At 48.3% G+C, this 22637-nt stretch overlaps 1 protein-coding gene across 3 annotated transcripts in view; it reads left to right on the plus strand.

Annotated features, from left to right (window-relative positions):
• TRAPPC9 (trafficking protein particle complex subunit 9) overlaps positions 1-22637 on the plus strand; it is a 388568-nt gene that overhangs the window by 7106 nt on the left and 358825 nt on the right. For 2 of the 3 annotated variants that reach the window (XM_055545646.1, XM_055545645.1), the window contains exons 3-5: positions 9311-9456; positions 12289-12417; positions 21388-21414. In XM_055545646.1, the coding sequence (XP_055401621.1) occupies positions 9311-9456; positions 12289-12417; positions 21388-21414 (302 nt within the window). The remainder of the gene's footprint in view (positions 1-9310; positions 9457-12288; positions 12418-21387; positions 21415-22637) is intronic. The other variant, XM_055545647.1, reaches the window with a different exon arrangement.

Consider the following 22637-nt stretch of genomic DNA (forward strand, 5'->3'; position numbering starts at 1 on the left):
GCATCTTATTCCTCTCGGACAGCGCTGCCCCAGGACACGTTGTGAAGACTTATTCAGCCTCACCCCTTCTGTGTGTAGAGTGGGTGCTGAGCCCCAGAGGCAGCAGAACTCCAGCCTCCTGGGCTGGAGCTGGGCCCATGCCTCCTGCCTCCCAGGCCAGGCCCCTCCTCCTGCCAGACACCCCGGCGCCAGGTCCCCCACTTAGGATATCAGAACCACTGCAGAGACTCCTAAAAGAGCTCCTGGTGCAGAGGACAGCGTGTTCATGGGCTCTGCGTCACAGGGATCGCTCGGTCCTCATGCTAGCCTTGTGCTGCGGTCATCAGAATCGCAGATGAGCTCTGCCGGGGTCCCTACTTGCCCTCTGCTCCGTTTCCCCGCGGTGCTCCCGCAGAAGAGAGCAGAGACGTGGTCCCCTCACTGGCAGGAGCACTGCCGCCTGGGGCGCTGAGCCTCTCCCGTCCTCTGCAGAGCTCGCGTGCTGGTCCCGCAGGCGAGGATGGAGGGCGTGGTGTGGGCGCTGCCATGTCCGCTGCAGAGTAGGTGCTCAGGGTTTCCTGAACTCACTGAGGTTGAACCCGACTTTCTGGTTGTTGATAAGTTAGAGGAAAAGATGTCAGAGAGCCGAGGGAAGAAGTCCAGGCCAGCTGTGCGGGGAGAGGCCCAGAGGCCCTGGGCTGCCCCTGGAGGTGGTGCCTGGCAGGGTCTGGAGGGGCCTCCCTCCCGCACCTGGACTCGTTGTGTGGCCTCAGGAAGGTCAGGGCGTGTCACACCCACAGCTGTACTTGCTGCTCGCATGACCCTATTATCACCATGCCCACCTTGCCCTCTTGGTCCTTGCGCCCAGGTGGCAAGGTTTACGAGCCCAGGCACCACCAAGGGGCAGAGCTGCCTGCACCAGACCCTCCAGACCCTCCAGATCCACCAGACCCACCAGACCCACTCAGACCCACTCAGACCCATTCAGACCCTCCAGACCCACTCAGACCCTCCAGACCCACTCAGACCCACTCAGATCAGACCCACTCAGACCTACCAGACCCACTCAGACCCACTAAGATCCACTCAGACCCACCAGACCCACTCAGACCCACTTAGACCCACTCGGACCCACCAGACCCACTCGGACCCAACCAGACCCACCCAGACCCACTCAAATCTACTCAGGCCCACTCAGACCCACTCAGATCTACTCAGACCCACTCAGACCCACCAGACCCACTCAGACCCACCAGACCCGCTCAGACCCACTTAGATCCATTCAGACCCACCAGACCTACTCCCGCCGGCCCCTCAACTCACCTGTTACCTCCTGCTGAGCCCCACGTGTCAGGCGGGGTCTGTGCCCAGGTAATGGTCCCTGACAAGGTGGGGCCACGCATGCACCTGCATTCCCCAAATCTTAGTGCCTGTGGCATCAGCAGGACAGACTCGTGGGTGAGCAACCGAAGCTGAGGGCCCCGACCCCTCGACCGCTGCCTTCTCCTTGTCACACGAGGCCCCAAGGGACATTTTTGATCATCAACTTCTTAGGTTGCGGACCCAAAGGTGTGCAGGCCGAAATGTTGAGAATGCCTGTTTTGCCTCTTGAGATCTCTGCTCACAGTCTGGCGGGAGGAACTCGATTCAGGACCCGTGCTTGGCGCATGGGGCCAGTCCTGTCCTAAGGTGTTTACCCAGAGCCTCCGTGTGCCGGAAAGTCAGCAGCGAACGAAACCTCCCTCCCGGTGGGCCCATTCGGCTCTCACTGGCCCCATCAACACTCAGCCATCATGTGGACTCCGGTGAGATCATGATGCCAGCGACCTCAGCGGAAGCATTTGCCTCCAGTCACTGTGTGTCCCTTGTCGCCACCACGGGTCTCAGTTGTCTCATTTTCAAAACAGTGATTCAGTTCAGGAACAGAGCCTAGAGCCACAGTGTCTCCTGCAGCTCCTGGTAGGAGTGATAGGAAGAGTCCAGCCTGAAAGGGGATCGCATTTTGTGGCTCGGGAGGAAATGTCCAAATGTAGGTGGAGTTTTGGTCTGAAGCGTGGGCCTCTCTGACCGCGTGGACAGGCTCCGTGGCTGGTGCCTCCAGCCGCAGGCCCAGCCTTCCTGGGAGCCGCAGGTGGGAGGGCGCGGGGGCGTTTACCGTCCGTCCACACATGCCCCGGCCTCATCAGAGCCCACGTCAGTTCTTGAACATGCTGTCAAAGTTGTTTTTGTTCTGGTGTGTTTCTAATTTTCGCTGTTCCTCTTTCTTTTCTTTTCCTTTGTTCTTTTTCTCTCATACCGCCCTGTGAGTGTGTTGTTGGGTCTGAAAAGGTAGGCTGTGCACGGGTTGCCCTGGAAATAGCCGGACTCCCCCCTCTGCTGCCTCCTCACCGCCTGATCGCTTTAGAAAACAGAAACCTAACTGCTGCCTTGATCCATGTCTCATCCCGGTCATCGTTTTATTTTCTAATTCTTTTTGCTTTTTTAGCACATAACCCACTGGCCTTAGATAGCTGTCCAAATTCTTGCTTTGGGGAAACTGTTTGGTCTCACATTTGGTGACAAATGAGCCCTTGTTAATTTTGTTTTTTTTTTTTTTTGGTTTGAGGAAGTGAGATGCTAGTTGATTAAGTGGCTGCGAGGGGTTTTTCCTGGGATATTTTAACTTGGAAAGACAAAGTCTGCTGCACCTTGCTTGACCCTGGCTTTCAAATAAACGTGCCAGGCACGCGATTCTTGGCTGTCGCTGCGTATGCATGACGGTGCTTACTAGCCAGCGGTTGCCGGTGAAGACATGCCCGCCTTGGACGAAGCTGGCCGTGGAGGGATGCTGCTGGAGGGAGCGGTCACCAGGTTTTCTTTCGCGCTCACGTTGCTTGTGCCATTTACTTTGTCCCAGTGACTTTCTGTCATAAAAGGGCAGAGGCTAGTCTGCTAAAGGGCATTTACCTTTATAAGGGCAGTTTTCCTGGGGATCGGGGAAATATGCCCTTCTCCTAAATCGCTAGCTGCTTTGGATCTGATGGGCACAAGGACCTGTACAGGTGACCGTGGCTCCCTCTCTGCTTTAGCCAGGTCTGTGGTTTAGCTTAGCACACGGACAGGCCCTACTTGCACCAGCCTTTACTTTTAACCCATGTCGGTAAGAAATAGCTGGTTGTGTATTTGTTGAGGCTCACGGCCGCCCCTGATGGGCATGTCATTAACTGGTGGTGGTGGACCCCCAGCACGCATGGTCAGCCATGAAGGGAGACGCCTTGGCTGATCGAGGACCTTGCGTTCTCGCCCTGGTCATCTCACCTCCTGGGGAAGGGTTTTGCTGCCACCGCTGTGCTGGCCAGGAGGCCTTGTTTGTCCTTCAAGGGTCTGGTCCAAAGGTGGACACTTTCATTTTTTGTTGACTTTGTCTCACTTGAGAAAGGCCAGATTCCTGAAAGGGTCCAACCCATCCTGGGGTAGGGGGGCTGCAAAACAGAAGGAAGTGTGGCAAGGACAGGTCGAGGCCGTGTGGTTGGGAAACGCAGGGTGGGATCCTGTGATGGCTGGGCAGGGCCTTTCCTGTGGCTCGCAGGGCCTGGGGATGGCAGTGACTGAAGCCTTGCCTCGGTTCCTGCGCTCTCACCTGCTCACTGGTGGGTGTGTCTGCTAACCAGGGGCTCTCCCAGACCACGGACCCTTCAAAGTTCAGACCGTGGGAGAACCACGAGTCCTTTTTCCTGGGCCTCCGATAAGAGACTCAAGTGCCTTCCTAGGTGGCCGGTGCCAGAGAACACGTCCCTCTTCAGGGAGCACCCTTCAGGGAGTACCCTTCGGAGGACTGTGACTCAGCACACACTTGCTCTGAGCTGGCTGGGTCCGGGTCCCTCAGAACCAGAGCTGAGATATACTTTGAGATGGAAATGGCAGGACTGGTGACAGCGCAGGGGTCGGGTGAGGGACAGGGGAGTCAAATGTGACGTCAGGGTTTTGACTCAAACAGCTGGGCGTATCCTGGGGCTGTTAGCTAAAATGGAAGTTTGAGACCGTTACTGAAACTGGGAGTACCTGCTGGTGGTTGGGTTCCAGAGTAAGTGGTAAATGTGTTTTTCAGAAGCCAGTCAACATTCAAGTGATGGTTTCAAAGAGCCTGGGGCTCAGGTGATGGAGCTGGACTCGAGGCGTGCATCAGGGGTTGTCAGTTTCAGCGTGTGCTCAAAACCATGAATGGGGGGAGCGCGTCCAGAGAGTGTAGGCTGAAGGTCCAGGGCTGAGACGAGGTTGGAGGAAGGCCTGGGTCATGGAGGTTTTGGGTGGTGGGCTTCCCTGGTGGCTCAGCTGGTAAAGAATCTGTCTGCAATGTGGGAGATCTGGGTTCAGTCCCTGGGTTGGGAAGATGCTCTGGAGAAGGGAACAGCTACCCACTCCAGTATTCTGGCCTGGAGAATTCCGTGGACTGTATAGTCCATGGGGTCACAAAGAGTCAGACATGGTGGAGCGACTTTCACTTTCACTTTCTTTTTGCGGTGTTTGGGGTTTTAGTAGCAGCTGCCATTTACCCTTAGGGCCTGGGAAGTGGGGCAGCCTCTTAAAGAAGTCGGAAGGGAAAGACAGATGTGCATATTAGGAAGATGCTCTGGCCGCGGATGGAGGAAGCTGGAGCTGGAGTGGCGTGGGAGGGCGGAGAAGGTGGGTCACGCTCACCCTTGAGGCGGGGAGGAAGGCCTGGGGAGGTGTGGAGCCCCCGGAGGGTCCAGTGGACACGAGCAGTTCACACCGGGGATCTGAGGACAGAAAGGATGCATGCTGGGAGGAGGGGCTGCCGTGCGGAAGGATGGTTGGGTAGTTCCGGAATAGTCTTTCCTCTCAAAATAGACTTAAACCCAGATCTCCTAAGAACACTCATAGTTACTATGGAGGAAGCAGTTCTTTTTTGATCCTACTGTGGTGGATACAAAGATGAATAAGACAGTCTGTCCCAGAGGCTTGATACTTGTTAGGGGGAGTATGCCAGTTTAAAAGGGGAGAAGGGCGGGGGTGGGAAGCTAGCAAGGTTCTATGTCAGGCACTCCCCCGCCCCCATATTCCATTCACGCCACATGGATGCCATCTGAGGTGGGGGTGGCAGCCCCCTTTTGCAGAGTGTGGAGCATTCTCAGAGAGGTGAAGCCACCAGCTCAGCATCACAGGGCTAGTGAATGCTAGAGTGGGATTCAGGCCTTTTCAGCCCACAGGGCGTGCTCTCTCTCCTAATCCTGTTACCTCCCTGTTGTCTGGAGGGTCTGGAGGGTCAAGTGGACCAGTTTGAGCCTCTCAGAGAAAGCCTCAGGCTTGGGGGCCGCGGGTCTGTCTCATGGAGCTCAGCCGTGTCTGATGGTTGGGCAGCACCCGTGTGCTTTGCACCCCAGAGGCAGGTGTTGGTCCCGCTCCCCCGGTGGCGACATGCTTGCAGAGGACGCACAGTGCAGTCATCCTTCGACCGTTCTGAGTGTGCGGTGGAAGCTGTCCAGGCCTCCCTTGATCAGCTTTCCTCAACAGAACCTAACTCTTCTGCAGGGTAGGCTGGGGCTCTCTTTATGGAGCGAGGGTTTAATATCCAGTGTTAGCATAAAAGAGTTCAGATGGAGAAAACCGGCGTTAACTATTGATGTTCAGATTTCACAAGGTGAGATGCAGCGTCAGTTAATGGCCCGTGCAGCATCTGAAATCGAGTACAGAACTCTGCCTTTCTCGTTCTAGTTAGAGCTGTCCGTGGACAGAGGAGCCTGGCAGGCTGCAGTCCACGAGGTCGCACAGAGTCAGACACGACTAAAGCGGCTTAGCACGCACGGGGTAGAGTTGTCCACTTTGGAACTTCAGCTCCACCAAAGGGGCGCCTGCCAGTGTGTTGATGTGACTGCATTTACACAGTGCACGCAGTCTAGGCTTTTTCCAGCCCCTGATATTCTAGTCCAGAATCACGGGCTGTAGCGGTCACTTAATTATGCAAATCCTTGTAAGACTACATAATACCAAAAGCAATAAGAGATTACCTTCATCAGAGTTCCTTTGGGTTTTAGTTGCAAGGTGTGGTTGAGCAGCTCTGGTTTCTCTTTGGATGTGAATATGTAGTTTCTTTGCAAGTGAATTGGACTTTGAATTAGAATGTACCACGAGCCATGTAAATAGTGCCCAGATCACACAAATATGACGCGTTTTCTTCCTCTTTCCGATCAGAAGTAATGGGAATCACACAGCGTGAACTTAGTCTAGTTGGCCTTAGTGTTCAGTGTGGTGTGAGCGTCTCCTTGGCAGCATTCATGGCTGTGTGGGTGCCTCCAGAACGGAAGTATCTCGCTTTATCTGGGGAGGCCGGCAGCTCTGTGGCTGTGCTTTAGCCATGATTGATTTGAGGCCTTTATGACTGAGGGCTTATTGGGTTGTTATTAATTTTTCTATCAATCCTCAATTCCAGTTCCTTTAGCCCTAGTGTTAATAACTCGTTAAGAATAAGGAAATAACATGAGTTGGTCTTTGAAGTATTTAGAGCATATTCACATTTTTGTCTAAGGTCTGTTGCTCATGGCTTTAAAAGTCACCATTAGTTTTAAAATTTACAACAAATTACAACCTGTTTTGAATGTTTGCATTTCGCGTTGACTTTACATTTATTTGCTGCTGTGGCCTCATGTGGTTTTCTTTGTCACATTGTTTGCGCGTATGTTTTGTTTTCCCATATCCATGAGCGGTGGCCACACAGTGTAACAATGCTAATAATGTGTTTGTAAGAACTCTGAACTTCCAGAGAGACTTAAAAAAAACCAAACCTGACATAATTTTCAAATGATCCATGAAGAAAGAAAGGATCCATGTCTTTTTGGAAGGAGAATTTATTGTAAATTCTGCCAAAATTGGCGTAAAATATTTTGGTTGCCCACAGCATAGCTGACTAGAAATAGAATTGTCTCAATTCCTTTCTCTGTTTCCCACTGTCTTTTCAAAGGATTAGGAACAGGATTGCTTGTAATCTCAAGATGGCCCAGTCTTGGGGCACACAGCACTCCAAGAGTGAAATAATTTATGTCCATCTATGCTAGAATTTTATGGCATTTTGGAGACTTTCTCCCAAATATTAGGATTCATTCTATTTTTATATAATTCAAAATATTTTATGTTGTTGTGTTGCATCATATAACCTTTATATGAAATACCGTAAGCATATTTAGATGATTTCTTTTTGTAAAAATCGTGTATTTTCAAAGCCAGCTCGTTCTGATCACCGTGACTGCACTGTTTATTTCTGAAACCGTCCTGGGCTGTATTTTGCTGCAGCAGACGTGCACCTTTGTAAGCTTGTACGGAGATGTAATAATTTACTTTGTTTAGAGAGGTAAGACAGGATGCTTTAAAGCGAATTTTAGTCCAACAGGAAAGGAGTAAAGTCTCTTAAGAAAAAGTGTAATTCAGAATCTGTTGAGTCAGTGTCGTGGTGGGGTCCGTAAGCTGCCGCGTGTTAGGAGCCCAGTCATGTGAGCGGAGGAGGTGAGTGTGCCTTTGGAGGCTGCATCCTTTTCTGGTTAGAACAGGAGACACCACGGGGAAGGGGCCATGCGCTGCCCACCTTTGGGAGGGAGAGGCCCCACAGGCGCAGAGGCTGGAGGCAGGGAAGGCTTCCTTGAGAAACTGAGTCATAATGAGCCCTATGGCCAGTGGGAAGTAGCTTGGCAGAAGAGCCAGGCCCCTGGGGTCACTGGGGAAGCTGGGGAGGGCAGGGGGCAGGGGACGGGGGCTGGAGCTGTACTGGGGAGCCTTGCAAGGCTTTGAAGTGGGGGGGACCTAACCAGACACATGCTTTGGGGAGGCCCCTCTAGGTGTGTGTGTGTCGCAGGCACGGAGGTGAGGCCCCTCTGGGTGGGGGTGTGTGTGTGTGTGTGTATAGCAGGGTAGAGGTGAGGGTGCTCCTGTGTGTGTGTGTGTGTGTGTGTGTTGCAGACACAGAGGTGAGGCCCCTCTAGGGGGGTGTGTGTCGCAGGCACGGAGGTGAGGCCCCTCTAGGAGGGTGTGTGTGTGTGTGTGTGTGTGTGTGTGTGTGTATAGCAGGGTAGAGGTGAGGGTGCTCCTGTGTGTGTGTGTGTGTGTTGCAGACACAGAGGTGAGGCCCCTCTAGGGGTGTGTGTGTGTGTATGTGTGTGTAGCAGGGATGGAGGTGAGGCCCCTCTAGGGGTGTGTGTGTGTGTGTGTGTGTGTGTGTAGCAGGGTGGAGGTGAGGGTGCTTTGTGTGTGGCAGGGTGGAGGCGAGGGTGCTCTGTGTGTGTGTGTGTGTGTGTGTGTGTGTGTATGTTGCAGGGTAGAGGTGAGGGTGCTCTGGAGCGGGAGGGGCGTTGGAACACAGGAGGGGCTGTTGAGGTGGCCGGTGGGGCAATGCGGGTCTGCCTGGGCTGGCGGGCAGGGTAGGTGCAGTGCCCTCCTCGGGGAGGCCTGTCCGCGGGGGCCGTCCTAGCAGAAAGGTGGGGGTCAGGCTCACCTTCCTCTTCTCTCCTCTGCCTTATGTGGTGATCTTAGTTCAGCCAACGTTGGGAACAGAAAAGCTCCATTCCAGAGTTAGAGAGGACGGGATTTAAGTTTGTCCTGGGATCTGTACATTCATTTAGCCAGAAGCCTCACATCTTTTGGATTAACATAGGGGTTTTTAGTTCTTGATCAGATTGCTTTCTTGGTGAGAGGAAATTTAATATAGCTGCTGTTTTGCTTGAAAAGAAATCTTATCTTTAAAGAAATTTAATATTCAAAAGAACAGGAATATTTAAAATGAAGACGTGAGACATTGGTATGGTTTCTCTGGTTTCTGAGTTGATGCGGAGTTAGAAGCCGTTGCATTATTTAGTAGCACATCCTTGCCAATATTTAAAGAGCTGTTAGCGAGTGTTCTGGGTCCCAACACTCAAAGCATCATTAAAGCTTGCTCTGAACTCGTGAAGATAAAAGTCTTGTTTGCAAAAGCCCAATAGTTGGCTTGTAATATGCAGCACAGCTGTCTTTATAAAATAATAATAGGTTTGAAGTTAAGAATGTGGAAGATAATTGATTTTTTTAAAAGGCCGAAACAAACTTTCTTGTGCTAATGTTGTGATTGGAAAATTTGAAAAGGAGAAGCCCCCTCTAATATTATCCACAGGAAATACATGAACTCTCTTGCATTTAGAAAATAACTTGGCTTATATACTGGCAATGATGGTGGCGGGCTTTCAACCGTAGAGCCTAAAGTTGCCTTCTTAGTGCTTTTTTGTAGTGAGAGAGTTGAAGAGTGCTTAGCCAGCGTGCTTTTGGGGCCGAATCCGGGCGTTGGCAGTGATACATTTCCGTTCACCTCCCCTTTCAGACATTACAAGAAGCGGTGCCAGGGGCGCATGCGGAAGCACGTGGGGGACCTGTGCCTGCAGGCCGGGATGCTGCAGGACTCCCTGGTGCATTACCACATGTCGGTGGAGCTGCTGCGCTCGGTGAATGACTTCCTGTGGCTTGGAGGTAAGAGGACCTGGTGAAGATGATCACATACACCGTGGTAGCAACTGATACTTGGGAAAAGAGAAAACCTTGGAAAAATGGCTCTAAAAACATAGGGTGAGGGTGGGGAAGCTGTCCGCTGAGCTGGCTGCAGTGGGGAATCTTCGGGGTGACCGCCTCGCCTTTCCGTTTGCCCTTTCCCACGCGCGGCTGCATTTCCGTCCTGCTGGATCCAGGATGGAAACTCTCCCTAAGATGCACTGAACTTGCTTGTTGCTTTGTTTTTTTTGCTTTTTATTTATTTATTTTTTAAAGCTTCCTTGGTGGCTCAGTGGTAAAGAGCCCTCCTGCCAATGGAGGAGTTGCAGGAGACATGGGTTCTGTCCCTGGGGCGGGAAGACCCCCTGGAGAAGGAAGTGGCAACCCACTCCAGTATTCTTGCCTGGAGAACTCCACGGACAGAGGGGCCTGGTGGGCTATCGTCCATGGGGTCACAAAGAGTCAGACATGACTGAGTGACTAAACAACAGTTTTTTAAAGCACATCTTGCTCTCCGCTTAGAATGCCACTCCTCATGTTAGTCACCTCTTACACTCATTCTTCAAAACCTCATCTGTAGGTCAGCTGATGAATGGATGAATGAAATGCGGTGCTTGGATATAGTGGAACACCATTCAGACATAAACACCAGTGAGATAGTGATACCACCACAACACGGACGAACCCTGATAACCTCACGTCAAGTCAAGGGAGCCATACACAAAAGGTGCACAGTGTATGACTCTGATGACCTGGAATGTCTGCACAGGCAGACCTAGAGGCAGAGAGCAGATGACTGGTTGCCTGGGCTGGGAGCGGGGGATGCGGGGAGGCGGGAGATGGGGATGGGGAGGGTCTGCCAATGGGAGTGGGCTTTCTCTGCAGGAGATGGAAAGATTCTGGGATTAGACAGTGGCAAGTGGCAAGTGGCAAGTGCACAGCAGTGAACGCACAAAACTGCTGAATCGTACACTTTTGACTGGGAGAATTATATCTCAACTAAAAAAGCTTAAAAAGCTGCTTCAAAGGACAGCCTCTTCTGACCCCTCCACGCAGTGGGTGCAGTGGGCCTTGTACAGAATCCCGTCTGCATGGAGTTTACTTTCCACGCTGGGGCTGCCTGTTAGCAAGTTTTTGTCCTTCAGGGACTGTCTCCTGCAGGCGGGAGTGGGAGGCGTGGTCTGTGTGTGTCCATCAGCTAGTGCGTTGTAGGTGTTCTGCAAATGCTTGCTAAATGAGTGCAGTGCCAGTGAGGACTGAAATAGGGCTCTTTCCTGGAAGAGGCCAGCAGTTCAGAGGGCCCGTCAGCCACTTACAGTAAACACAAGTCAGACGGAAGCAGCCAAGTTCTTCAATAGAAGATTAGCGGCGTCCCATAGGACACACTTGGAGAAGGGAATGGCAACCCACTCCAGTATTCTTGCCTGGAGAATCCCATGGGCTGAGGAGCCTGGCGGGCTACAGTCCATATAGGGTCGCACAGAGTTGGACACGACTGAGCAACTAACACAGGGATAGAACACACTAAATGTAAATTTTAAAATGGACTTGAATTTTGTAATTTGGCTTCTTAAAGGAGATAGGGAAAGAGAAGGAAGAGATGGGAAAAAAATGAGAAACTGGTAGAGGACTAAGCAGGAGGGATGGCGAATGGGAGTCTTCCTGTCTCCTTGAAGGAGAGGTCTGTAACGAGTTGTTCCGGGCTGGTGGAGTAGGGCTGCAGCTTAGGCACTTACCCCCAGAGAATGCCACTGGGCCCCTGACCCACCTAGTGAGGATGGCCGGTCGGGTTCCGTGAAGGCGGCATGAGTAGGGGGACCGCCACTGTGGCCTTTTTCATTCTGGGTCCCTCAGAAACACACAGGGGGGTCTCCCAGGGACCCCAGGACGTGTGACGTCACAGCAGATCGACCACAGAAGCAGGTGTGAGAATCCAGCACACTTGTCTCCAGTCAGACATTAAAGAATTTGTAAAAAATGCAAAACAGTGTCACCCTTCCAGCATGTAGTTTTGTTTTGAAACATAGTTATTGTTCATTGAAATTTAGCATGTAACGGGCTTATTATTTTCTAAAAGGTTTGAACACATAAATATTTAAATCTTTTTCTAGTTTTATTTTCAAACACGGTAAGTATCTTTAGATGTAATCTGCACAAAAAAAGCATCCAGGAGTTCTGAGACCAAAAAGTTTGAGAACCTCCGAGCTGCTGGATAAAGACACTCACTGCACAGGACTTGTGGGGCGGGTGGCCCAGCCCAGGTTGTTGGGGTGTGACTTCCAGCGGTGGAAGATGGGCACGTCACAGCGGCCCCGGCTGCCTCCGAGGAGGAGATGCCTGCAGGTGTTTGCTGCAGATGGGTCAATGCTGTCAGGGTCAGGGATGCGGAGAGGTGTTCTTCTGCTCCTGCGGTATGGTCCACTGGTACGGTTTCAAGGATACTTTTGACACGGGGCACTTTCCGCTCCGTCCATCTGCAGTGTCGTCCTCCAGCACAGAGCTTGCCACACAGTGCGAACTGGACTGCTGGTTAAAGGAATGAATGAACGGCCTGTTTCGCTTGTGTTCAGCCCCTCAGTGAGACCTTGAGTTTCACGAGAACTTTCTGTGCTGCCAGCCTCGACCCAGGCCTGCCAGACGTGATAGGGGCCCTGGTCCTGTTTGTAACAAAATCAGTGATCTGTAGGTTTGACCTATGTTTTGGGGAAACTGGCATTTTCCACATCATCAAACTGCTCACATCATTCTTAGGGTAATTTTTAGCTAACGATGGGCTGCCAACTTTATTAACCGAACCCTTTGTTTAATGCCCAGCTGCCCTGGAAGGGTTGTGTTCGGCCTCTGTCATCTATCACTACCCTGGTGGAACTGGCGGTAAAGCTGGAGCTCGCAGGTTCCCGGGGAGCGCCCTTCCTGCAGAAGCGGCCAACAGACATCGTCCAGGTGAGCTCTGCTCCTGCCCTGTGCCGGGCCCCGTCACCGTCCTTAAGCAGGAGCAATCCACTACGGTCCCCTCTGAGTGAAGCCTGCCTGCTGTTTGAATAAAGAGTAGAATCTGTTGAGTCAGAAATCCTGCACATGAGACCTTGTCTTCTGATCCTGTTAAAATATGCATTGATCTTATTGAGTCTTACTGAATGATATTAATGGATTGCAATGATGGGTTGATTTCTGGAGCAGCCGCATGAAATTTCATGATAGACTGACTTTGAAGTTCTGTGTCTGGGTCCTTGTCATAGTTTCTGGGTATTTGGTGAAGGGAGTCCTCGATATCAATTTTAACAGCCAACCGAGGGACCAGGGGCTGTTTTTTTTTTTTTTCCTGGTTGATGGAGTTCCCTTAATCAGTGAAGTTTGATTTGTTGATGTTTTATTAGCATCTAGAGAGAGTAAAAAATCATCTTTGGAGGAGCAGACCCACAGACGCTTGTTCTGTGAACTTGACCCTTTTGACTCCTAATGAATGAATTTGCAATAAACATTTAGGATGTAGTTGTGCTACCTCACAGGTCACGAAGATAGTAACAGAGAATGCAGAGGTCAAGGCTATACATAAAGCTACTAGGCGTTTTTTGATCCATGAGATTTTTATAAAATTTTTTTTTTAACCCCCAAAGAGAAACCCCATGACAGCTGATGAGTATTGGAAGGGAAATGTCTTACATTTCTTTTTCCCCTCAGTTTTACCATTTTCCCCGACACCAGCAAAGACTGCGGAGACCACCTTTATGAGTCGGTCTGTGTAGCCACTTGGTCAGAATTCTGTGTCAAAATGCTTAGATAAAGCTCTGATGGCTCTCGAAGATGTTTTATCGTCCTTCACCGGACCGTTCTTAATGGGTCTAGTGGGGTCTCAGTTACTAGAGAGGAGGGTAAAGCAGGTGAAGTGATGAAATCTGAGGTCTTGAAGGCCTCTGCTCCCCACTTTCCTGCGTTCCGATTCTGACTGGAGACGCCTCTGGTCAGTGCTCACCACCTATGTTTTTCCCGTGTTGTTATAACTGCTGCCTCTGTGACAAGATTTCGGCATTTCAGCCAGTGGCCCAGTGCTTAAATCTCCAACCCAGGGGACAGCTGTCTTCTCTTCTCTGTGGAGAGTCTGTGCTCTCTCTGGGGACGCCTTTTGTTTTACTCTTTCCCTGAGATTTAAAGAGAAAATGTGGTACGACTGTGCCACTTGCGTGACTAGTGAGATTCCAGAGACCTTTTAGGGTAATGTTTCAGTCTCTCTTACTGCTGAATAAAGGTAAAAAAAATGTTTTAAACCTGAAAAGTGCTCTGTCTGCAATAAAGAAAAGTCTTTATTTAGCCCTGCGTGGTGTGCAGCACTTGAGAACTTTTTATTGTTGGAGGCAGTCCGAGGAGATCACCCAGTGAGGCTCGGATGAGGGCAGAAAAGCCACGCTGCCCTTGTTTAGACGGGAGATGGTCTCACTGCCTTTCAGGTAGTAAAGGGCCCAGAGCTGTGCACGGATTTGATATCATGAGCATGCATGTCCATGCTGCTTCATCTTGGTTACAGATTTCAAGATTACTCAGTTTGTAGCCCCATCTTACACTGGGAGTTTACGGATCTACTCTTTGAGATGAAGATGAGACAGTGTGATTGTTGACATTCTTCCTTGAATTCTGTCTCAGGTTCCTCCTTCACCAGCAAAGCAGCGAAAATAGAGATGTCATTTAATGCCGATGTGACCTGGGGCCAGTGTAATCTCTGTGCCTCAGTTTCCCTGCCTGTGAGATGGGGGAGATAATAGTTGTATTTCCTCAGCGGGTCCTTGTGAAGGCTGAATGAGACAGGAGACACATGGAAAGGACCTGCACAGTCCCAGCCAGTCCTGGATAAATGTTGGGGGCTGTTATAGATCAGTAGTAGTATTGTTGATTGTCAAGTAGTTTTAAGACTTGGTGATATGAATCCATGAATAAAGTTAAAAAATTCTAGACATCTCAGATCCGCTTTATGTACTTTTCAAGATTTCACCTGAGAAAAAGGGTTTTTTTCCCCCCTTAAAATTGAGTTTAGTTTCAAAATGCATTCTGTAGTCCCTCTTTTCACTTTAATTCTCCTTCTGTTGCTTTTTTTTTTTTTGACAAAACTTCACTTTCTTGTATTCAGAGTTTAGAGGCCACTCATTGTTTTTCTGGAAACTTGTCCCTTTAAGCCTATAATTAATGGACAAAACTTGCTTTAAGCCTATAATTAATGGACGAAACTTGCTTTATTAAAAAAATCAATAGGACATTGTACAATCAGTCCAAAAGGAAATGCTTATTGACTTACAAATATTCCTCCTTTTTGGACTAGCTTAAATTACTAACAGCAAGCATCATCACCAAAACAGCCAGGAATCATTTGGCACCTCCCCCCCAGCCAGGCTGTGCTAACTGCTTCCTGAGGTTTTATCCCATAGCAGGTATTTGAAGGTAGTTATCAGTAACTCCTTTCTGCAGGTGAGGGACTGAGGTTTAAGCAGATTCGGTCACTTGGTCCGAATCACGCCGCTCTCAGGGGCAGACTCGCGGCTGGAACCAGGCTGGGCGACCACAGTGTGCGTCCTCAGTTGCTCCTCTAATCCGCCTCCCATTGACTGGCTTCCCAAACTGCAGTGTGTTCATAAATGACTGGCTTTAGTGATCTCAGCCTGATGAGGCCTTCAAAGAGATACCAGTGAGAACACGAGACGGAGCAGCATAGATTAAAATTGTATATTTTCGCAAATGTTTTATTCTCAGCTAATGACCTATAAAAAGTTAGGATTTTTTAACTCTGTAAGCACGAAAAACTAAACATTGAAAGTGAATACAGTGCAAAAGAGAAGTGGGCTTTTGAAAATGCAAACCTACCATTTGTTTTTCTTTAGTGAGGCTTGTTGAAAGGAAAAGTTCTGTTCAGTTCAGTTCAGTCGCTCAGTCAGGTCCAACTCTTTGTGACCCCATGAATCGCAGCATGCCAGGCCTCCCTGTCCATCACCAACTCCCAGAGTTCACTCAGACTCACGTCCATCGAGTCAGTGATGCCATCCAGCCATATCATCCTCTGTCGTCCCCTTCTCCTCTTGCCCCCAATCCCTCCCAGCATCAGAATCTTTTCCAATGAGTCAACTCTTCGCATCAGGTGGCCAAAGTACTGGAGTTTCAGCTTTAGCATCATTCCTTCCAAAGAAATCCCAGGGCTGATCTCCTTCAGAATGGACTGGTTGGATCTCCTTGCAGTCCAAGGGACTCCCAAGAGTCTTCTCCAACACTACAGTTCAAAAGCATCAATTCTTCGGTGCTCAGCCTTCTTCACAGTCCAACTCTCACATCCATATATGACCACAGGAAAAACCATAGCCTTGACTAGATGGACCTTTGTTGGCAAAGTAATGTCTCTGCTTTTGAATATGCTGTCTAGGTTGGTCATAACTTTCCTTCCAAGGAGTAAGCGTCTTTTAATTTCATGGCTGCAGTCACCATCTGCGGTGATTTTGGAGCCCCCAAAAATAAAGTCTGACACTATTTCCACTGTTTCCCCATCTATTTCCCATGAAGTGATGGGACCGGATGCCATGATCTTCGTTTTCTGAATGTTGAGCTTTAAGCCAACTTTTTCACTCTCCTCTTTCACTTTCATCAAAGGCTTTTTAGTTCCTCTTCACTTTCTGCCATAAGGGTGGTGTCATCTGCATATCTGAGGTTATTGATATTTCTTCCGGCAATCTTGATTCCAGCTAGTGAGGCTTGTTGAAAGGAAAAGTTATAAAGACTGAATTGGTTTTATGTGGTCTGTAGTATGGAAGAAAGGATTAAACCATTGAGTGTTGAGGGAAAGTTAAATTTTTATTGTTTTCTCTCCTTATGATGAATATGCAAGATGGTTTTTTTTTTTATGGCTTAAGTATATTTCCTCATTTGTGAAATTTGAAGAATGTTATTTACCTTGTCTGACTGAGTCAGACATCTTGTACTAAGCACCCAAGAGATGTTCAGTAAAAACTTGCTGTCACAATGACAGATCATTTAGAAGGATCAACTGCATTACTAATGAATATTCACTGTGTATATACTTTATATGAATGTGACTTAAAGTGACAAGGATTCAGTTACTTCTTTTTTTAGTGCAGTAGGAAGTTTTGATGAAATGAGTGCCTTCCTTTAGCTAGGGATTAGCTAAATTGTCTAAAGCTGAAGAACTTGAAGATTATTTGTACAGAACATACATTTTTTACAACTCATAATCCACATTGCTGTGTAATCATCCACTGCTGCTGCTAAGTCACTTCAGTCGTGTCCGACTCTGTGAGACCCCATAGACGGCAGCCCACCAGGCTCCCCCGTCCCTGGGATTCTCCAGGCAAGAGCACTGGAGTGGGTTGCCATTTCCTTCTCCAATGCATGAAAGTGAAAAGTGAAAGTGAAGTCGCTCAGTTGTGTCCGACTCTTAGCGACCCCATGGACTGCAGCCCACCAGGCTCCTCCATCTATGGGATTTTCCAAGCAAGAGTACTGGAGTGGGGAAGTCGCTCACTAGAATCTCTTAATTGCTAGGAATTTGACCACAGCCATTGACCCTTAGAAAAATCATTATTGATTACTTTCAGGGAATAAGCTTATTTCTTTGGTAGTTAAAATTTTGATTTTTTTCCTGTACGCTGAATAGGTTTTAAGTAATCAAAATGTTAATTTGACATCTTTCATTCTTCTTTTATAGAGAGAATAAAAGTAGAGCTCATAGTGTTTTAATATATAAATAAATGTTTGATTTATTTCAACAAAATTGTATGATTTGTAGCCACTCTTTGGGAGTGGCTCGGATGGTAAACAATCTGCCTGCAATGCAGGAGATCCAGGTTCAGTCCTTGAGTCGGGAAGATCTCCTGGAGACGGGAGTGGTAACCCACTCCAGTCTTCTTATCTGGAGAATTCCATGGACAGAGGATTCTGCTGGGTCATAGTCCATGGAGTCGCAAAGAGTCAGACATAACTGAGCGACTTTCACTATACTGCTGCTACTCTTTGGGAAGTGTTTTGCCAGACACTTAGATTACCAGCTTGTGGAAGCATGCAGACCTGCCTTTCATGAATACAGAGCTGGTACAGCCAGTGCAGGACGTGAGGATGCGCAGAGCTTTACAGCTGACCGCTGGAAGGACGGGTCTGGGTCTCAGTCTCCCCGCCTGTAAGATGAAGAGGCTGGACTGGATTCCTTCTTCTTCAAAGATCAGTTTCCACGAGCCTGTGTCTTTTGTTTATGTTCAGGAATGTTAACAATTTCAGATTAAGTACTGAATTCCATTCCCTCCCCTGAAGCAGAATTCAGTGTGTGCTATTAGAATATAAGCTTTTAGTTATAGGCTCTGCGTCTCCTGTTTTTGAAAACCTTTTATTAATTCTTTATTGTACAGAAAGCCTTTCGGGCCATAGGTGGCGCTGTTGCACCTTTAATAAGTCTTCACTTGCCTGTCTGTGGAAGATTTAACTGACAGCCCTTTAATCTGACTTTGTTTAGTGCTTCAGGATAGCACATTGCCCACTATGTCTGGTTACCTGGAAGAATTATTCTAGGTATTTATACGTTATTTTTATTCTGTCATCTCACTGTGAAAATTTCAGGCTTGCTGTGCAAACAATGGCGAAATTGGACTTTTCTTCCAATATTAGAAACCAGTGAGGCACGACTTTATAAAACAGAAGTGGTCCCTAGGAGCACCTTAAAGCAGAAAAATGTGTTGAACTCCCTGAGCATTGAACCCGCTGCTGTGCGTTAATCCGTGGGAGGTGATTTGGTTGGTGTAGGAGGGAGGGTAGTTTTTGACTTGGGTTGAATTCACATGCTACCCCTTTAGTCATGCCAACTTGAGTCAGTTCTTTCTGAGTTTCCCCCTTGTGTGTAAAATAGAGATGCTACTGCCTGCTTTGTAGAATGGTGAGAATTAGAAGTTATGTGAAGTGTTCAGCATGGTGGTTCTCTCAAAAGAGCACAAACCCTTAGCTCTTGTTTGGTATGAAGCCATCATTTTATAGTCTTTAGCAGTTACGAAGGAATTAAAACAGGGAAAGCTGGTTTTATGATGAAAGATCCAATTAAGAAATGGGTAAAATATTTGAAGAGGGTCAGTAGTTCCTGTACTCATAATTTAGCAGCAGCATTGGAATGAGGCCGCTGTACAGTCACCCTGAACATTAGGCCGCACCATTTTTGGCTAATTAATTCATGCTGGGGCTCGGGTGGGCCCAGTAATGACACTCCTGTTTTCTCCACCAGCCAACTGAGAGATGGGGCAAAAGTGTAGGGGTGGAGGAAATGTCCTCTTAGTTACTGATAAGGCCTCATTCTCCGTGCACTTCAGGGCTTCGGGGAAACGGGTGTCTTAATATTGTGTCCTGGGGCTGGAGAGGCCGCTTCGGGTCACAGCGGTCGCTCGTGGGGGGACCTGGCCCCGCCGTGCTCAGGGCCGTCACGTCATGGAGCTGAGCATCCTGGGCGCTTCCCGAGCGTGGCCAGCACCTGGGCAAAGAAAGGTTTCCCGTGTCCCCCTTGTCTCCCAAACTCCCTGAGCCCACTCCTCAGCCCATTTGTGTGAGGAGGGTTGGCTGTGGATCAGAGGTCCGGAGTGTGGAGGGCGAAGCCCATGGGGTCACAAAACAGTTGGACCCAGCTCAGCATGCACACGCGGCACGCTTCACAGGCACTGCTTGTTGAGCACCTGACGTGTGCTACCTGCTTTTCTAAGCATTTTACAGACACTACTTTAATTCTTTAATCCTCACAACAACCAAATGAGGTGGGGTGGATTATGATCCCAATTTTACAGATGTGGGGATTGAGGCACAGAGAGCCAGGGTAAGTGATTTGACCAAGGTCACAGAGCTGGTAAGCGGCAGAGCTGGGACTCAAACCGCGGCAGTCTGGCTCCAGGCTCTCAGAGTTCAGCCCGTCTGTGGATCTGTACATGCACCTGTCCATTGGCCAGCCTGGAAACAGTGGGAAAGGGAGAGTTACACGGGCGTTCACAGCTGCGTCTCAGCCAGGTCCATGCACCGTGACCCTCATTTTTCATGGTCTAAGCAGCAGGTCTGTTCGAGTTTGGTTAATGTGAAACCTGTCCATCGGGGGTGGGTGATGCTGATAATATAATTCCTGAGCACACTGAGGTACCCATGGAGCTCTGGCTGGACGATGTCCTGTTTCTCATTGTGATTTCTTCAGACAGTGCCAATTATTATCTCAACACCCCCTCACACACGGACATAAGATGAGAAGCTTCTGAGTAGCCCAGATAATCAGTTAGCAGAGCCCACCAATCAGAAGACTGTCATGTACCTAGAAGTGGGTTTAATGAAAGGAAAGAGCTTCCAGGGAGTCCAGTTAAAGTCCAGCTGGTAGAAAGCAGTCCATTTTTTTGTGGCTGACCTTCTTGTTTGAAAAGATCGGATTAGATGAATTAGCTTAAAAGACAGAAAAGGGTCATTTCAGGTGGTACATTCACACCAGTAAGAAGTGGTGGTTGACCGCCTGGGTGAGTCATGAGATAAAAAGATTTTTACAAACTTCATAAAACAGCCTGAAAAGCTCTGCAGTCTCAGTGCAGTTAGCATGGGACCCCGTTCATCCCTGGACGCCCTGAGGGGTTGAGTAATTGATGATTGTGATAATGACTCTGAGGCATCAAAAAAAAAAAGGTCTCCTATTTAAAGGATGTGGCACAGGATACTAGATTTGATCAGAGTTTTCACTGAACGGGACATTTTTAGCACCATCTTGAAATCCCAAACTCCCCGAGGTTCCCCGCAGCCGGTGCCCTCTCGGTGCAGACCTGGTGGCACTTGTTGGGGCTGCGATGGGGCAGCTCCACTGGGTCCCCATCCGTCCGCCAGTCCGTCCGCCCCGCAGGCTTTCTCATCCCACCTGCCTTGTAGGGCTGCCCTGACAGGCACACGTGTTGGCGGTCACGTGTTGTGTTTGGTGTATAGTCAGTGTCAACGATAGAAAGCACCTGTTTCTTATTATAATGGTGGCTTCTGGATTGCAGTGATTTTTAGTCTGCATTTAAAAATAAAGATTGCAATACACAAAGTGGCTGTTAAGTAGCGTCCTGGGAGCTGTTCTCTGTGTGGACAGTTGAATGCATGTGCTATTTCAGTACAACTGTGTTATTGGGACACAGCTTTGTGAATCTTGTTAATGTGTTTAAAAACTGTCAGAGCTGATGATCGGCAGAATTCTTGGATCCAGTGCCTCTTAGGGTGTGATTTGCCATCGTGAGAATTTGCATTCTATGGAGAAGGCTAACTGGGTCTCATTGATATTTGGATGATTCAGCAGATGATCAAGGCTTTCAAAGCCTTCTTGATAATTAATGAAGTTAACAGTTTCATGTTGTAGACTAACTACAGAGCTGCCTTCTAGAAATTGGAAATCTTCAACTTGTGAAGTGTCCAGTAATTCAGTGTGTGTGTGAGTGTGAATGTGTGTGTGTGTGTGTGAGAGTGTGATTTCAGGAAAGGAGAAATAAGTTCCATGTAGCCATCTGATACCTTTCTCTTCCAGACCAGGGTGTGGGCGTTTATTTACACAAATAAATTGGTAGTTCACTTTCACGTCTGTCATTTGGCCGATTTGAGGGAATAAATTGTCATGCTTGTTTCAGAAGAGTCGGGGAGCATGCGGTTAGAAAGCGGGGCGGGAGGCAGACAGAGAGGCACGTTATGGTTTGTGCAGGGTATGAGAACCAGTAGCTTTCCTTTTTTCCTTCTAAAGCATAAAGGCACTGAATTGTAACATACTGTTACTCAGAATTGTTTTTCTGATCAGACACAAGTGTCTCAGATTTTTCAAGGCTATGTGAATTATGAAATGTGATTTAATAGTTATCTTTAAAAGTGGTTTTGTTTTTCAGATAAAAGATCATAATCTGTTCTTTCTTCCAGGGGCCCAAGAAGTTCTCATTGATCCAGGTACATGATCTATGTGCTTAGTCTCTCTCGGTTATTTTTTTTAAAGTGCTTGTTTCGTGGTGGTGTGAATGAATGGTTTCAGTTTCTGGATTGTGATCTTTGGAACGTGCTGATTTAAGTAACTTTAAATCAGTACAATTATAAACGTGATTGCTGTTTGTTCCTTGTTTGATGGGACACCCTATTGATTGATGTTGTCTGTCCAGGAGGGAAGCCCTTCCTCCAGCATGGTTAAGTGAATGCTTTGCAGTGTGCCTTTAAAATCCTCTGAATGCCCTGAGCATGCCTGTCCAGTTAATTTTGAAGTCGTGATTCTGCTCTGATTCTGTGGCTTATGCTCCTCTCAGTGTGAATTTGAACTCTCTGTTGCATTTTGTGTGTGTGTTAATAGGGAAAGACATTGTGCATTTTTTTTTTTTTTTTTGCAGAGGTGGGTTTTCCTTTCCTCTCTTAATGTCTTCTTTAATTAATATAGTAAAAATCTCTTTTATTGCAGTGCATAATTATTTCAAAATGAGATCTATTATTTTCTGGCTTAATTGGAAATGATGAACAAAGAGTCATTAAAAAAAAAATAAGAAAGGAAACCCTCCCATCCTTCGAAGGATAGAAATCAGGGGGTCATGCTTACACGTGCTTCGTGGCCAGCACACCTTCCCTCATCTCATTGCGTATCTTGCTTCTGAGATGAAACTGCTTCAGGTCTGTAGATTTTTGTTTTAACATTTGTGTTGCATTCCTCCTCTAGGCTGATGTTCCCTGATGGAGTTTGTGGACGTGTTTCCCTTCCTGTGTGTAGGAGGGGAAGCAAATGCTTTGTGGTGTTTTCAGGAGACCCGAGTTGCTGATGAGAAAGCAGATGAGGTTGGGCTCTGTAGCTGAAGGACACTCCCGCACCTCCTGGCTGAAATCGATGAACAATGAAATCAGTGTTAGATGTGTTGGTGTTTGACCAGTAGAAGTTATCAAGGCCACACTGGCTAGTTTTGCCTGACAGGAAGTCCTGGATTCACTTGTGGGAGAACCGGATGCTTTACTAGGTAGAAAGAGCTTAGCGATGTCAGAAAAATCAGTCACACGTTGAGATTAAAGGAAGAATGTAATATGTTTTACTTCTGCAGCTTTTCAAGATAAGGTGGTATCAGGTTGAAATTCAGTCTTGAGTGCTGAGAGTGAAGTGGGGGTGTTTCTGTGGGTGCTGTTGTTCAGGCACATGTCAGGGT

Source organism: Bubalus kerabau, chromosome 14 (genome assembly GCF_029407905.1).
Source record: "Bubalus kerabau isolate K-KA32 ecotype Philippines breed swamp buffalo chromosome 14, PCC_UOA_SB_1v2, whole genome shotgun sequence".
Lineage (NCBI taxonomy): Eukaryota > Metazoa > Chordata > Mammalia > Artiodactyla > Bovidae > Bubalus > Bubalus kerabau.